This window comes from Ailuropoda melanoleuca, chromosome 2 (genome assembly GCF_002007445.2).
Source record: "Ailuropoda melanoleuca isolate Jingjing chromosome 2, ASM200744v2, whole genome shotgun sequence".
Lineage (NCBI taxonomy): Eukaryota > Metazoa > Chordata > Mammalia > Carnivora > Ursidae > Ailuropoda > Ailuropoda melanoleuca.
In genome coordinates, this window is record NC_048219.1 from 167,149,494 (window position 1) to 167,167,629 (window position 18,136).

The 18,136-nt window shown below is 36.6% G+C and overlaps 1 protein-coding gene across 17 annotated transcripts in view; it reads left to right on the plus strand.

Annotated features, from left to right (window-relative positions):
- Positions 1 to 18,136, plus strand: part of CARF (calcium responsive transcription factor) — an 84,764-nt gene that overhangs the window by 1,236 nt on the left and 65,392 nt on the right. For 14 of the 17 annotated variants that reach the window (XR_004623570.1, XR_002142648.2, XR_002142643.2 and 11 more), the window contains exons 2-4: positions 2,763 to 2,930; positions 6,887 to 7,004; positions 15,272 to 15,499. Coding sequence is in view for 8 of the 17 variants with exons in the window: in XM_034654986.1 (XP_034510877.1) it covers positions 6,927 to 7,004; positions 15,272 to 15,499 (306 nt within the window). In the remaining 9 variants the exon portion in view is untranslated. The remainder of the gene's footprint in view (positions 1 to 2,762; positions 2,931 to 6,886; positions 7,005 to 15,271; positions 15,500 to 18,136) is intronic. The other 3 variants (XR_004623572.1, XM_034654987.1, XM_034654985.1) reach the window with 2 other exon arrangements.

Here is an 18,136-nt window from a genome sequence, read left to right on the forward strand (position 1 = left end):
TGAATGTTAAATTTATCACCAGCATTGTCACTTAGATGTCAGTTTGGCTAGAAGCTTTGCCAGCGTGAACAAATAAGAGAGAATAGCCACACGGTTACAGGAATAAAAAAAACTCTGTGCTGAAGTCCTAGGAAAGGAAGGACTGGGCTTGCTAATACAACCTGTGGTCATTTAACCATGTGATTCATTGTAATGGTGAGAATTGTATGCCTTAAATAAGTTAGACCACCTGAAGCTTGAAACACTTTCTTAACTGAAGTCCTTCTATTTAACCCATATTTTCTGAATTTGGTAGACGTGGAAAGAAATTTGACAGTTTTAAACATTCTCCTTTAATCATACGTGATTTTAGAATTACAGTAGTAAAATTGCCTGAATTAACATTCATAGAGCCGGAAATAACCTTCAAATTATTAGGTTCTTTTCCAGATAATATTTTTACTATTGATAAAATATTATTGGTTAAAATATCTTTTAAAAATTTATGGTTAGAGGGGTGCCTGCCTGGCTTAGTGGAGCATGCAACTCTTGATCTCTGGGTTGTAAATTCGAGCCCAACCTTGGGGGGTTGAGATTACTTAAAAATAAAATCTTAAAAATAACAACAAAAAAACCTATGGTTAGTTTAATAAATTCTAGCGATCATTAATTTGACGTTTACCAAAATAAGAAAGTACAATACCTGATAGTCACTCTAAGTTGATCTTAGTTTGAATTGAGAAGTATGACCAGTAAGGTACAGATTCTAAATATATACTTAATGAGATAAAACTTCAATTTGGAAAGCAGAAATGTTGAATTCACTAAAGTACATTTTTCATTTGAGACCTTCCTTTAGTTAAGGAAATTATAAGTGTTCCAGAGCAACTGAACACCCACTATGATGGTTTTGGTGTTTTTTTCAATAGTGTCTTGTGTCTTACTTGGTGTTCCCTCCATGCAGTACTTAGGGTAGTACTTTTGAGTGTTTTTCTTAGAACATTAACTTCAAGCTTTTTGTTCTTGATGATTTCCTACATGATTCATTTACTGTGGTCTTCATGAAGACACATTGTTATCTGGAAAATCACAGCTTGGAAGATATGTGTCTCTATTATAGGTTTCTTTTTTTCTGCATGTAATGGCATGGTATGGTATGATCTGAGGACTGCATGGGCTTCAGGGTTCTATTTGTTTTGGAATTTTATTTCCGAATTAGTTTTGAATCTGAACTCTAATGCTGTCTGTGAGTTTAGGCAAGTTACCTGACAGCTTTGGTTTTCTTATCTATAAAGATCCAACTCAGTGAATGTGAGGATTAAGCGAAATAATCTGTATAGCTCTCAGAGACCAAAGAGGTAAAAAGTATCTATTTACACGGTAAGAAATGGATAGACCCAAGATTATAGGGAAGTTTACAGAGAGGGCAAACCTTAGATTAAGGAGACATTGTGAATACTAGCCTTAAATTTTTTTCAGTGAAAAGTTAAAATAAGTCATTGTTTATATATATTTGCATACATTAAAAATTTTAATGTTGACTTAACACATTATAACTTTCCAAACCCATCTTTAAAAAGAAATAGTTCTAGCAAATATTTTTGAACTAGGAGTCTTGATTTTTGACACCACTGATTCATAGTAATTTTGTATATATCATGAACATTGTGTCATTTACCTTCCTGAAAAGATGAAAGATATTTTATTTTCTAAAGTACTTTTGAGCAACATTTTTTTTAATGTTAACAAGTTATAAGATCTGGCACTGATATTGAGTATATTTCAAGATCCTTTAAATCATAGAACACTTACAAGGGACCTAGAATTAGGAGAATCTCTTAAGACTAAACTGAAAGTGACTTCATCTTTCAGTTATCCTGTTTGGGGATTTATTCTCAGGTAATTGGTTTTAACAGATACATTTTACCACACAAAAGTTTGTAGAAGAAACTCAACAAAATAATCAGATATTAAGAGAGAATTACCTCTGAAGTTTTGAACAAATAAAATTCGATGTTGAGCAAAAGCAAAACAGCAGTAGCCCGAATATGGTCCACGGAGATGCGTGACTACAGCCCGAATAGACTTCCTTTCTGCCATGCATTCAATATGTATAAACAATAAAAAGCCGTTTTCCCCTATAAAACATGAAACTTCCAATTTAACAGTTTCTTCCTAATCTTTGGTTTTGATATAAGGTAAAATCCACCTTTTTAATGTGATGTGAAATATTCTAGAAAGCAATTTGACAGTAAAATGTAATGCTTTAGTGTGTGTTCTGAACTCCAATCATTAACTGTCTACACGTATAATACTTTCTTCTTTCTGTTTTCTTTCTGTGATCCCAATACTATTTGCTTAAGAACTAACCTTGTCACACCAATTCCAGGATTTTTTACATGGTGTAATTTAGGGAGGGAGATCTTTATTCTTAAGCTGCTATGGTTCCAAAAAATACCGTTAGTAAATATTTCATGAGGGAAATGCAATTTACTGGGGAGATCTTTGTGTCAGTAGTAGTTACAGAATGTGAGTTGAAACAAAATCATAGTCCAAACACCAAATTTTAGATAAGGAAACTGATACAGAGAGGTTAAGTCACCTACTCCTGGACACATGCAGTTATCTGTAAAGTCAGTCCTAATCTTTAGTTTTCTTCAACTGAGTCAGTTGATGATTCTACTGTACCGGGATGGTAATGGCTATTTTAAAATAAACCTGCGTAAGTAGTTTTCTTTATGTGTAGGAAAAGAAAATATACATTGAGTACCTTCTCATTACAGAAAAAATGCTGCTGTGAAGACATAATTATAGCTCTCACACAAATGAAGCCACAACTATCATGATTTAGTGCCCCCCCCAAAGGAAGAACTTCAGTGGACAAGAGAGGGCATTTCTGGGAATAGTAGAATGCTTGAGGCCTGAATTTAAACGTGAGCTACTACCTGAAGGTAATACTTTTATTTTTAACTAATTGAAAGTAACAGCTCTATAAAAGTTAACTATTACCTATTATATATAATGAAAAATCAAATTACACTTTGTATATAAGTACTTTGTCCTGTTTGTGTTTTCCAGTTGGAAGAAAGCATTTTATACCTAGGTACTTAATATCTTCATTCTTAAAAATTTCACTTTGACATAGTTGGTTGAAAGTTAGGAATAATAATTTCTAGCATGTACTGACATTGAGGTTAGATGGGAAAATTGGGTATTTTAAGCATTTGTCAGATTGAAAAGCATAATGTAAATTGATGGGGGAATTAAGGAAGGAAAGAGTAATACTTTTTGCTTCATTCAAAAAGATTTTTTTCTTTGAAAAGGGTGTCTGTAACATAGGAATGTACTTTCAACTTCTAGTTCAACGATGGGTTAGCCAATAGATATCAAAACCCATTTTTCCATATAAAAACTACTTTAAGTAGTATTTTCCCAGTGTAACCATAAAAAACTTCTTTAACCTGTAGTATAGATGCACATACTGAAAAGAAAACTTTGAGTTTTGAGTTCCCAAAAGACAGCGGAAAAAGAAATTATCTTTGAGTGGCAAAATCCCAGTCTGAACAAAGTCCTAAAGTAGGTGGTTTACGTTGGTGGTGTTCTATTAACAACATCCTCACCACCTTTGCAGGTGCAATTCCTTGGGGCATCCATCCTATCCTCTTCATTGCAGCATAGCTCAGACCTCGCTGAAGCCCTTTCAGATGTTCTGAGCTTCAAGTGTACTTGCTTTCTCACCTCCAAATTAAACTTTCCAGGGTAGCTATTCTGAACTCTTCTTAAATGAAGAAAGCTATATAAATTTAATATGTAAATTTACACAAATTTGTTAATGACTGATACTCTGTCCAGAGTTTTTTCTTTTTTAAGAGAAAACGCTTATTAACTCCAATGAAAATTTCAGCTAGGGTAAGAGAAAGTAAACAAAATGAAAAAAATTTAAGCCAGTAGGGATAATTTATAAAGGGATTAGGGCAGCTATTCGGAAACTGGGAGTAAGTTTTTAGAATTCTTTCCCCTGAGCTATTTGTACTTTTCACTTCTCCTTCCCAAGCTCCATTTTTGAAACCTGTTTGCAGAATGTTTTCTCAGTGACTGCAGTGCCTACAAGATTAGAACTCTAGCTTTTTCATTTTTTTAGATTGTTTGCAGGAGGGTTTTGGTGCTTTAGGGACTGCCTCTAATTGAATTTCATTCAGGAAAAGTGGAGAACAAAAATGAACAAAGAATTTCTTTTAGCATTTATAATTTGTTAACTTATAAAAAAAAAAAGATTTAAGGCAATGACTAATGAAGGAAGGAGGAAGTTTTTTTCTGTTACTTTGAAAGAATTCCTATTACTGTTACTTTGAAAGAGTTCCTAAAGAGTAGGCTTTGGGATAAGTACATGTACCTTGCTCAGCCACATAGTATATTTATAATCTTGGGAAAGTTACGTAATTGCCTGAGTCTTACTTCCTTACATGTAAATTGGAGCAAGTAACTGAATCACAGGGTTGTTAAAAGGATTTTATAAAATGACACATATAAAACACTTTTAGGGGTGCCTGGGTGGCTCAGTTGGTTAAACCTCCAGCTCTTGATTTCGGCTTACATCATGATCTCAGGGGCATGAGATCCAGCCTTGTGCTGTGTTCCACATTCAGCAGGGAGTCCGCTTCTCTCCCTCTCCCTCTGCCCTAAGCCCTGCTCGCAGTTTCTTTCTCAAATAAACAAATAAATCTTAAAAAAAAAAAAAAAACCTTTTAGCATAGTGCTTTACTGTAGTGCTCAATAATATTTGATAACCTTATAACCTTGAACAGTGAGCCTCAATTTCCTTTTCTGTAAAATGGTGGTAATAGTTTCTACCTCACAGAATATAGAGTGATTATTAATAATTATAGCTAGTAATTAGTAAGTATAAACATTCAGTAAACATTAAATTATATAGCTATGACAAATTCATAATCTTCATCTATTTTGTCATAATAGTATTTATATTTAAAACTCAAAGAACTCTCAAAAATATTTCTTTTTCTCTTTAGGGATTTATTTATTTATTTTAGAGAGAGAGAGGGAGTGAGGGGGGCAAGGAGGAGCAGAGGGAGAGAGAGTCTTAAGTAGACCCTGCACTGAGCGCAGAGCCAGATGTGGGACTTGTTCTCACAACCCTGAGAACACGTGAGCCAAAACCAAGAATCGGAGGCTTAACCAACTGCCCTACCCAGGCGCCCCTCAGAAATATTTCTTAATCTGATGTCATCGTGTTTAGATGAGTCATCATGTTTAGATGAATATTTTGTTATACTTAATTTACTTTAAAAAATTGAATTGTATTCTTGACAGCAATTATTTCAGTTTTAATACATCCCTCAACAGTACTTTATTTTCAGTTGAATCTAACTTTGTGAGACTTTTCTTTTTGAATAGTGCTATTTTTCTACTCTGGACATTAGAAGATTTACAGAAAAATCAATAGATTTACAGAAATATCAAGCAGGGGCACTTAGATGGTGCAGTCAGTTAAGGGCCGACTCTTCGTTTCAGCTTGCGTCATGGTTTTGGGGTGGTGGAATTGAGCTCTGCCTCTGGCTCCACACTAAGCACAGAGTCTGCTTGAGATTCTCTCTCCCTGTCCCTTTTCTCTTAATTGCCTTGGCATCTTTATTGAAAAGCAGTTGACTAGGGGTGCCTAATCTCTGCTTGAGATTCTCTCTCTCCCTCTGTCCCTCCCCCTGCTCTCTCTCTCTCAAATAAATAAATCTTGAAAGAAGAAGAAAAGCAATTGACTAAATATGTGAGGGTCTGTTTCTGGATTCTCTGTTCTGTTCCATTGATGTATTTGTCTGTGTTTACACTAATACTATATTATCTTGATTATTTTAGCTTCATGACAAGTCTCAAAATCAGGTAGTGTAAGAATTCCAATTTTGTTGTTCTTTTCCAAAGTTGTTTTGGCTATTTTAACTGTTGAACTTTTTTTTTAAGAGCGGGAGAGATGGACGGAGGGGCAGAGGGAGAGGGAGAGAGAGAATCCCAAGTGGGATTCTTCACCAGTTTTGTTTTGACCTTACTCCAATTTTGAGACTTAAAACATCATTCCTTTCAGATAATGCAGAATCCAGTATTCACTATAATATATTAGGCCAAGGTTTCTGAACCTCAGCACCACTCAAAACTTTGTGGGGGCTGCCATGAGCATTCCAAAATTTTAGCAGTACCCCTTGCTTGTCCCCCATTAGATTCTAGTTGCACTCACCTCTTAGTTTTGACAACCAAAAATATATACAGACATTGCCAGGTATCCCCAGGGGGCAGTGTGTGTGTGTGTGTGTGTGTGTGTGTGTGTGTGTGTGTGTGTGTAAAGACAAATTCACCACCAGAGATAATCCCTGTACTAGGCCTAAGTGGCTCAAACTTTTTGGAATGTATATTTCTTCACTTTCAAAGTTTGTCAACCCAGTATATATGATATATATGATGTGTATTATGTTAAGAGCTAAGTGTATATAATCTCTGTATATACCAAAACATCTGTTCTAAAATTATCTGATGCTACAATAGTGCATGCCCAACTCATAAAATTAAGAACCTTTATTTGCATTAAATCTTTCGAAAATGAGAATTTTAGAAGTATTTGAAACGGTGAAAAGCACCTGTCCCATAACAACAATCTTAATTAGTACATGAGTGTAATTAAGGGTAAGGTGCGGGAACTACATAATGGTAATTTCTGTTTTGCTTTGAATGTATTCTGGTACCTTCACAAGTCATTTAACAAAAATGTTTATTTTCTAAATCTATAGAATGGAAATGATTTAACCTGAATTGTATGGGGTAACACAGTAGGGGAAATATATTTATTTAAGACAAACATTCCATTAAAATATTAAGTCCTTTAATCATATACTTAAATTTTTTTCAGCTATTAAATAATAGAAGAAAATGGAATTGAATATACCAGCATGGAACAATCTAATGATTCACTAAGAGTCAACCATAATGATTCCGAAGAATCAAAAACAGATTCTCAGGTATATGAGGTAGGAATTCAGCTGGGAACTTTTTTCCATTCCATTTAACAACTTTTTTTTTTTTTAAAGATTTTATTTATTTATTTGACAGAGAGCATAAGCAGGGGGAGTGGCAGGCAGAGGGAGAGGGAGAAGCAGGCTCCCTGTTGAACAGGGAACCCGATGTGGGGCTTAATCCTAGGACCCTGGGAGCATAGTCTGGACGCTTAACTGACTGAGCCACCTAGGTGCCCCCATTTAATAACTTTTTAACGTATAAGAAATGGTATTATATTTAATGTATCCAAGACTGTTTAAATTTATCCATAATTCTATCATATATTTAATGTTATAATATAGAGCTTTACTTAAAAGCTCTATGTTATAAAACTGATATATTCATAAAAATCTATATATAAAGAAAAATCTGTATTTTGAATTACATATCATGATTTCAGGTTGTGTTCCCATGGACAACTTTATTTCAATAAAATTGAAATAATATGTAAAAATCAACAATTTAACTTAACTGCTTTATGTCTATATCAGTCTGTGTGAACTGACAACTCTTGTTAAAATGAAGTGAATAATTAACTGAAAATAGAATCTTTCCATTTTTATTATAGTATACTATTTATTTTATTTTAAATTCCAGTATAGTTAACATATTATGTTAGTTTCAGGTGTATAATATATTGATTCAACAGTTTCATACATCACCCAGCGCTCATCACAAGTGCACTCCTGGGGTGCCTGGGTGACTCAGTCTAAGGTTAGGCATCTGACTATTGATCTCAGCTCAGGTCTTGATCTCAGTTTTTAGTTTGGGCCCTACCCTGTGCATGGAACCCACTTTAAAAAATTGTAAAAACAAAACAAAAAACAACAAAAACCAAAAACAAGTGCATTCAAAAACAAGTGCATTCTTTAATCCCCATCTCCTATTTAACCCATCCACCCATGCCCTGCACGCCTCCCCCGCCCCCGCCACTCTTGTAACCATCAGTATGTTCTCTATTACTAAGAGTCTGTTTCTTGGTTTCTTTTTTTCTCTTTTTCCCTTTGCTCATTTGTTTTGTTTCTTAAATTCCACATATGAGTGAAATCATATGGTATTTGTCTTTCTCTGACTTACTTCACTTAGCATTATACTTTTTAGCTCCATCCTTCTTGTTGCAAATGGCTGAATAATATTCTATTGTGTCTTATACCACATCTTCTTTATCCATTCATCAGTCAATGGATACTTGGGCTGTTTCCATAATTTCCCTGTTGTAAATAATGCTGCTATAAACATAGGGGTTCATGTATCCCTTTGAATTAGTGTTTTTGTATTTTTGGGTAAATACCCAGTAGTGTGATTACTGGATCATAGGGTAGTTCTATTTTTAATTTTTTGAGGAACCTCTGTACTGTTTCCCACAGTGGCTGATAAGCATTCTATTTTTTTTTTTAATTGTAACACTGTGGGCACTGGGCTGGTTCAGTTGGTAGAGCGTGCTACCCTTGATCTTGGGGTTGTGAGTTCGAGCCCCATGTGGGGTGTAGAGAGTACTTAAAAATAAAATCTTTTGAGGGGGTCAAGATGGCAGAGGAGTAGGGGACCCCATTTCAACCAGTCCCCTGAATTTAACTGGATAGCTACCAAACCATTCTGAACACCCACAAAATCAGCCTGAGATGTAAGAATGTATATCTGGATATCTACAAGCAGAAAAATGCCGCCTGTCACGAGGTAGGAAGGGCAGAGTTGTGAATCTGTGGGCAGATACCAGAAGATAAGCAGAAGGGGGAGGGAGCTGCCATAAGCTGGCACCTGGAAAGTGATATAACACTGGAGCGCAAAAGTGTCCTGTGCTGGATTAGGCGAAAACTCTCAGAGCGGTAGCAGCTGGGAAAGTGCTTTAGAGCAGTACTCAGGCAGGATCCAGGAGCTGTGGGTGCACATGCATGAACCGGGACTGCTCGTGGTTTTAGAAGCACAAAGGGCAGAGACAAGCCCTAGGGCCCCAGGGTCCACCACTGAGAAAGTCGCTGTGGGAACGCACTGCTGGAGAGAGGCTGTGGTTTTCAGCGGCACATACAGAAACAGAGACTGTGTGTTCTGGAGGATTCAGAGAAGAGCAGACTGAGATTTCTCTGCTCTGGAACAGAGGTCTGGGTGTGGCCATTTTTGCTCTGACCCTCAGAAGAGGCACAGAAAGCTGCCAGAGAACAAAGGCTCAAAAACCGGTTTCCAAGGAGTACAGCCCCCCTGATGGGGCAGGACATATCTGCCCAGTCAGGGTTGCCCAAAAAACAGTGCGGCAGGCCTTTCCCCAAGAGGACAGACTGGAAGAACAAGAGGACGCAATCCTGGGGTCCCCATAAGACTGTAAAACCCCAACATCAGGGGAAAATAGTATATTGAGCTCCAGGCGTTGCCTCACAGCTTGTGTACTTTTCAGATACAGCTCTCTTTTTCTTTTTATTCTTTCTCTCATGCTTTCTCTCTGTTTTTTCTTTTAACCTTTTCCTCATTTCAACCAGGTGTTTAATATATCAACTTACAGTTCATAGTAGCTTTTTAACTTGTACTTTTTTACTTGTACTTTGTACTTTTTCACACCTATATTTTTTTATATAGATATATGCTTTAGTGTAGTCCTTTTTTCCCTGTAATTTTGGGAAGTAGTGGCCTCTAGCAAACAACAAAATACACCCAGGTAGAACTGAAACACTGTACTTTGTCCACACTGAGTGGTTATACCCCCCCCTTTCCCCTCACCCCCGCCTTTTTAAAATTTTTTAATTTTTAAACATTTTTTAATTCTATAAATTTTATTCTTGGGTTTCATTTTGGCTTTGTTTTTTTGGTGATGACTTCTGACTGCTCCAGATTTTCCTAGGGTGCATCTTGCTTGGGTTGTGGTTGAATTTTGGACTCTGTACATTCCCTCAACCATCCCTCAACAGAATGACTATGAGGAGGAACTCCCAAGAAAGAAAAGAACCAGAGATAATGGCCTCTGCCACAGACCTAATGGATATGGATATAAGCAAGATGTCAGAGATAGACTTCAGGGTGGCAATTATGAAGTCAATAGCTAGGCTTGAGAAAACCATTAGCAACAATATAGAATCTCGAAGGGCAGAAATGAGATCTAATCAGGCCGAACTTAAAAATGCTATGAATGAGATGTAGTCTAACCTAGATACTCTAACGGCCAAGATGAATGAGGCAGAAGAACGAATTAGTGATCTAGAAGATAAACTGATGGGAATCAAAGAGGACTGGGATAAACAACTAGAAGCCCATGAGAACAGACTTAGAGAAATCAGTGGTGCCATAAAACGTCCATTGTCAGGATTATTGGGATCCCTGAGGGAGTGGAGAGACAGAGGACTAGAAGATGTATTTAAGCAAATCATAGCTGAGAGCATCCCTAATCTGGGGAAGGAAACAAGCATACGTGTCCAAGAGGCAGAGAGGACCCCTCCCAAGATCAATAAAAGTAGACCAACACCCCGGCATATAATAGTAAAACTTGCTCATCTTAGAGCCAAGGAAGCTATCCTGAGAGCAGCTAGGGGGAAGAGCTTTCTTATGTACAGAGGGAGGAACATCAGAATAGCATCAGACCTGTCTACAGAGACCTGGCAAGCCAGAAAGGGCTGGCAAGACATATTCAGGATACTAAATGAGAAAAACATGCAGCCAAGAATACTTTATCCAGCAAGGCTGTCATTCAGAGCAGGCGGAGAGACAAAGAGCTTCCAGGACTGGCAGAAACTGAAAGAATATGTGACCACCAAGCCAGCCCTATAAGAAATATTAAGTGGATTCTATAAAAGAAGAAAGAACCCAAGAGTAATAGAGACCAGAAATTTACGGAGACAATCTATAGAAACAGAGACTGTACAGACAATATCATGGCACTACATTCCTATCTTTCAGTAGTTACTCTCAACGTGAATGGCCTAAATGCTCCCATGAAATGACCCTGGGTTGCAGACTGGATACAAAGACAGGACCCATCCATATGCTGTCTAAAAGAGACTAATTTTGAACCTAAAGACACCTCCAGATTGAAAGTGAAGTGATGGAGAACTATTTATCATGCCAACAGACCTCAAAAGAAAACTGGAGCAGCAATTCTCATATCAGACAAATTTTAAACCAAAGACTATAGTAAGAGATGTAGAGGGACACTATATCATACTTAAAGGGTCTATCCCATAAGAAAATCTAACAATTTTAAATACCTATGCCCCCAACAGGGCAGCAGCCAACTACATAAGCCAACTGTTAACCAAAATAAAGAATCATATTGATAATAATACATTAATAGTAGGAGACCTTACACTCCACTCTCAGCAATGGACAGATCATCTAAGCAGAAAATCAATAAACAAGAGCTTTGAATGACACATTGGACCAGATGGACTTTGTAGAAATATACAGAACATTTCACCCTAAAACAACAAAATACTCATTTATCTCAAACACACATGGAACTGTCTCCAGAATAGACCACATACTGGGTCACAAATCAGGTCTCAGCCGATACCAAAAGATTGAGATTATTCCCTGCATGTTATCAGACCACAGTGCTTTGAAACTGGAACTCAATCACAAGAAAAAATTTGGAAGGAATTCAAACACTTGGAAGTTAAAGAGCATCCTGCTAAAGAATGATTGGGTCAACCAGGAAATTAAAGAAGAATTTAAACAATTCGTGGAAACTAATGAGAATGAAAATACATTGGTCTAAAACCTATGGGATACTGCAAAGGTGGTCTTAAGGGGGAAATACATAGCCATCCAAGCCTCTCTCAAAAAAGTAGAAAAATCCCAGTTGCACAAGCTAACCTTACACCTTAAGGAACTGGAGAAAGAACAGCTAAAACCTAAACTAAGCAGGAGAAGAGAGATAATAAAGATTTGAGAAGAGATCAATGAAATAGAAACCAGAAAAGTAGTGGAACAGATCAACAAAAGTAGACACTGGTTCTTTTTTTTTTTTTTTAATTAATTTATTTATTTATTCAACAGAGATAGAGACAGCCAGCGAGAGAGAGAACAAAAGCAGGGGGAATGGGAGAGGAAGAAGCAGGCTCATAGCGGAGGAGCCTGATGTGGGGCTCGATCCCATAACGCTGGGATCATGCCCTGAGCCGAAGGCAGACGCTTAACCGCTGTGCCACCCAGGCGCCCTGCCACTGGTTCTTTGAAAGAATAATAAGATCAATAAACCTCTGGCCAGACTTATCCAAAAGAAAAGAGAAAGGACTCAAATTAATGAAATCATGAATAAAAAGGGAGAGATCATGAGCAGCACCAAGGAAATAGAAACAATTATTAGAAATTATTACCAGCAGCTATATGCCAACAAATTAAGCAACGTGGAAGAATTGGATGCCTTCCTGGAAAGTTATAAACTACCAAGACTGAAACAGGAAGAAATAGGCAATCTATATGGACCGATAACCAGTAACAAAATTGAAGCAGTAATCAAAAACCTCCCAAAAAGTAAAAGTCCAGGACCAGATGGCCTCCCAGCAGAATTCTACCAAACATTTAAAGAGGAAATAATACCTATTCTATTGAAGCTGTTTCAGAAAATAGAAACAGGAGGAAAACTTCCAAACTCATTCTATGAGGCCAGAATTACTGTGATCCCAAAACCAAACAAACACCCCACCGAAAAGGACAATTACAGACCAATATCCCTGATGAATATGGATGCCAAAATACTCAAGAAGATCCTAGCCAATAGGATCCGACAGTACATTAAAAGGAATTCACCAGGACCAAATGGGATTTATTCCTGGGCTGCAACAGTGGTTCAGCATTCACAAATCAAGCAATGTGATAGAGCACATTCATAAAAAAGACAAGAACCATATGACCCTCTCAGTTGATGCAGAAAAAGCTTTTGACAAAATACAGCATCCTTTCCTGATTAAAACTCTTCAAAATATAGGGATAGAGGGAACATATCTCAGTATTATAAAAGTGATCTATGAAAAGCCCACAGCAAATATCATTCTAAATGGGAAAAACTGAGAGCTTTTCCCTTTAGGTCAGGAACACGACGGGGATGCCCATTCTTACCACTTTTGTTTAACATAGTTCTAGAAGTCCTAGCCTCAGCAATCAGACAACAAAAAGAAATAAAAGGCATTCAGATTGGCAAAGAAGAGGTCAAACTTACTTTCTTCACAGATGACATGGTACTTTATGTGGAAAACCCAAAGGACTCCACCCCCAAATTACTAGAACTCATACAGCAATTCAGCAACATGGCAGGATACAAAATCAATGCACAGAAATCAGTTGCATTTCTATATACTAACAATGTGACTGAAGAAAGAGAAATTAAGGAATTTATTCCATTTACAATGGCACCAAAAGCCATAGGATACCTAGGAATAAACCTAACCAAAGAGGTAAAGGATGTATACTCTAGAAATTACAGAACACTTACAAAAGAAATTGAGGAAGACACAAAGAGATGGGAAAACATTCCATGCTCATGGGTTAGAAGAATAAACATTGTGAAAATGTCTATGCTGCTCAGAGCAATCTACACTTTAAATGCAGTCCCTATCAAAATACCATCAACGTTTTTCACAGAGCTGGAACAAACAATCCTAAAATTTGTATGGAACCAGAAAAGACCCCAAATCATCAGGGGATTATTGAAAAAGAAAACCAAAGCTGGGGGCATCACAATGCCTGACTTCAAGCTATATTACAAAGCTGTGATCATCAAGACAGCATGGTATTGGCACAAAAACAGACACACAGTAGGGTGGAACAGAATAGAGACCCCAGAAATGGACCCTCAACTCTATGGTCAGCTAATCTTCGACAAATCAGGAAAGAATATCCAATGGAAAAAAAGATAGTCTCTTCAATAAATGGTGCTGGTAAAATTGGACAGCCACATGCAGAAGAATGAAACTGGACCATTCTCTTACACTATACACAAAGATAAACTATAAATGGATGAAAGACCTCAGTGTGAGACAGGAATCCATTAAAATCCTAGAGGAGAACATAGGTAGTAACCTATTCGACATTGGCCATAGCAACTTCTTTCAGGACACGTCTCCAAGGGAAGGCAAACAAAAGCAAAATTGAACTTTTGGGACTTTATTAAGATAAAAAGCTTCTGCACAGCAAAGGAAACAGTCAGCAAAACTAAGAGGCAACCCACTGAATGGGAGAAGATATTTGCAAGTGACATTGCAGATAAAGGGCTGGAATCCAAGAAATTCTCAAACTCAACACCCAAGAAACAATCCAGTCAAAAAATGGTCAGAAAACATGAACAGACACTTCTCCAAAGAAGACATACAAATGGCTAACAGATGCATGAAAAAATGTTCAACATCACTAGCCATCAGGGAAATACAAGTCAAAACCACAATGAGATACCACCTTACAGTGAGAATGGCAAAAATTAACAAAACAGGAAACAACAAATGTTGGCAAGGATGTGGAGAAGGGGGAACCCTCCTACACTGTTGGTGGTAATGAAAGCTGGTGCAGCACTCTGGAAAACAGTATGGAGGTTCCTGAAGATGTTAAAAATAGAGTGACCCTACGACCCAGGAATTGCACTGCTAGGTATTTACCCCAAAGATATAGATGTCGTGAAAAGAAAGTGCACATGCACCCCAATGTTCATAGTAGCAATGTCCACAATAGCCAAACTGTGGAAGGAGCTGAGATGCCCTTCAACAGATGAATGGATAAAGATGTGGTACATATAGACAATGGAATATTGTACTCAGCCTTCAGAGAGGACAAATACCCATCTTTTGCATTGGCATGGCTGGAACTGGAGGGGATTATGCTAATTGAAGTAAGTCAAGCGAAGAAAGACAATTATCATATGGTTTCACTCATATGTGGAACATAAGGAATAGCACAGAGGACCCTAGGGGAAGGGAGGAAAAACTGAAGGGGGAGAAATCAGAGAAGGAGACAAACCATGAGAGACTGTGGACTCCAGGAAACAACCTCAGGGTTTCAGAAGGAAGGGAGGTGGGGGTATGGGGTAGCCAGGTGATGGGAATTAAGGAGGGCATGTGTTTTGATGAACACTGGGTGTTATATGCAACTAATGAATCATTAAATGCTACATCCAAAACTAATCATGTACTATACAGTAGCTAACTGAACATAATAAAAATTTTTAAAAATTAAAAAATGAAATCTTAAAAAAATTTTTAATTTTAAAAATACAAATTGTGACATTATATTTTACAAACACCCAAGTGCTTTTTTTTTTTCTTTGCAAAAGCATCTAACCTGTATGGACTCCAGGGATCCTTCCTTTGGACAGAATGGTTCTCCTAGAGTTTTACCCATCACCTCTCATGAAGCAGATAATTCACTCACATCACAGAATATACCTGGGGCCCTGACTCAAACACAGACTCTTTCTGCAGAACAGTTCCACCTAGTGGACCAAAATGAGCAACCTATTCAGTATGAATTCCAGTCACTGGGGGATTCTAATGCACAAATGGTGAGTGTATTTTATAAATAACCAGTTTTATGCTATTTAGCAAAATGTATTAACCTTACTAGATGACCTTAATTTCTTGAAACTTTTGACCTGCATTGCTCTGAAAATACTGTTTCCTGATGTTCGTTTTTAAGTTATGTGAAGATTTTAAAGGATTTCCTTTTAGGACTACTAATAGAATGTTAAACCACTACTTGCCAGTTATTATGTCTAGGTACACTCACTTTGAGATCAGTTGGAAATGTATCATAGTCTGTAACTAGTGCCAGAGTTTACATGTAACTTATATTTATTTTTGTGTATACTGAACTCAGGGTTCATTTGACTGAACTCAAGGTTATTGCTTTATCCACCTCTCAGTCGCTAATTTGCATGCCATAGGTTGGTATGCTTTCTTGAATAAAAGAAAGCAATGGAAGTACCAGTGGTATACTGGCAATTAGACATACCTTTGCTGATGGGTAGATATATATGTGTCATGTAAATAACAATGCATATAAAGGTGAAAAGGCTGCTTTAAACTGCTGGCCAAAGTATTCACGACCAAGTTTATAGTTTGAGTAGAAGAAATGAAAGATGGTTTTGATTGAAATTAAAGAGAATTACTGAGAAAAACTTCTAAGCTTCTCTCTGATTAATAAGAATATCCTTACATTAATAATATGAAGAATAATGTATCTCTGTTTACCTGTTTTCCAAATTTTCTACAATGGCTATTTATTAATTATATAATAAAAATTATTTTAAAAATTATAATTTCAGTTATAAATTATACCACAAGTGAGCAGCCATTTTACCTAAAATTAATCCCTCTTTTGTTTCTGGTCTAGAGCATTCTAGAGTTAATCTATGTCCTATTGTATGAAGGGTTATCATTTTACACATATATATAAATATGTATATATAAAATGTATATACACATGCTAGTTTTCTTAAAAAGCACATTAAAGCCATTTATTTGTTTGAGTCTAAAAAATGTTAGGGTTTCCATTCTCTTTGTAATTGTTTTAATCTTTATTCACAAAGTGGTCATAAAGGTGATTTTACATTGTCTGGGATAAGAGGTGATACAGAGGGTTATCTGAAGCTATGAAATAGAAAACCTGTGGCATGTAGCATGGAATAAATATAAGAAACTTAGAATATAAGAAAATTTTTTCTTCAAAGAACCAACATTCAGAAAGTGGTGATGTTTTGGGAAACTTAGTGGAACTTCTCAGGGGTTTTGTTTGTTTTAATAGACTGTATTTTTTAGAGCAGTTTTAGGTTCAAAGCAAAACTGAATGGAAGGTACAGAGATTTCCCATAAAGCTCCTGCCCCTATGTATGCATGGTCTTCCCCATTTTCAGCATCTTCCACCAAATGGATCTTCTTTTAAAGAAATTTTTTTAAATATTATTTTTTAAATGGGACGCCTGGATAGCGCAGTTGTTAGGCGTCTGCCTTCGGCTCAGAGCGTGATCCCGGCGTTCCGGGATCGAGTCCCACATCGGGCTCCTCTGCTGGGAGCCTGCTTCTTCCTCTCCCACTCCCCCTGCTTGTGTTCCCTCTCTCGCTAGCTGTCTATCTCTGTCAAATAAATAAATAAATAATCTTTAAAAAAATATATTATTTTTTAATGTAGAAGTTACCAAGAAAGTAGTAAAGATTCTGTAGTGAGTGAATCTGCAACAGTTGAAGAGGTTTTAAAGCAAAGCAGGGATGGTATTTTGGATTTATTAGATATATTGTACAGTACACAAAGAGCCTAGTAAATATGACTACTTATTAGCCAAGGGTTTCTTTCTTTTTTTTTTTTTTCAAGGATTTCTGGTCATGTTCATGGTCTGCCTCAAATAGAATGTATTGCAACAGATGACTTTTCAGAACTCTTATTTTCATAGCAAAGATAAAGATAATTAACTTTTTTTTTTAAATAGGAAAAGTAATATTATTGTCACTATTATCAAATTACAGGAACTGAAAATAGTTTTTTAGGTACCAGGCAGAATTAGCTAAGGAAAGAGAAAATGGAGGAGACTCTTCTCCACTGTACATAGAAAACATATTTTCAAAACTAAGAGGATATTCCACAGATCATTCTTAATTATGAAATTTTTATGTGATTGAATAAATTATAAATATTTGTGTTTTATTTGGATTTAGTAGTAACCACAGCACTCTTATTTTCTAAGAATGAATGGAATATTTTTTCACAACTATTTAATCTTATTTAAGGAGAAAAGAATTTATTTTTTTAATAATAATTTTTTTTATTATATTATGTTAGTCACCATAGTACATCCCTGGTTTTTGATGTAAAAGTTCCATGATTCATTAGTTGTTTATAACACCCAGTGCATCATGCAATACGTGCCCTCCTTACTACCCATCACCAGCCTATCCTATTCCCCCACCCCCCTCCCCTCTTGAAGCCCTCAGTTTGTTTGCAGAATCTATATATAGTCTCTCATGGTTCATTCCCCCTTCTGAATAACCCCCCCTTTCTTTATCCCTTTCTTCTCCTACCAATCTTCCTACTTCTTATGTTCCATAAATGAGTGAAGCCATATGATAATTGACTTATTTCACTTACCATTAAGGGAGAAAAGAATTTAAAACCATGTTATTACTGTTGCCTTTTAAAGTCCAGTGGT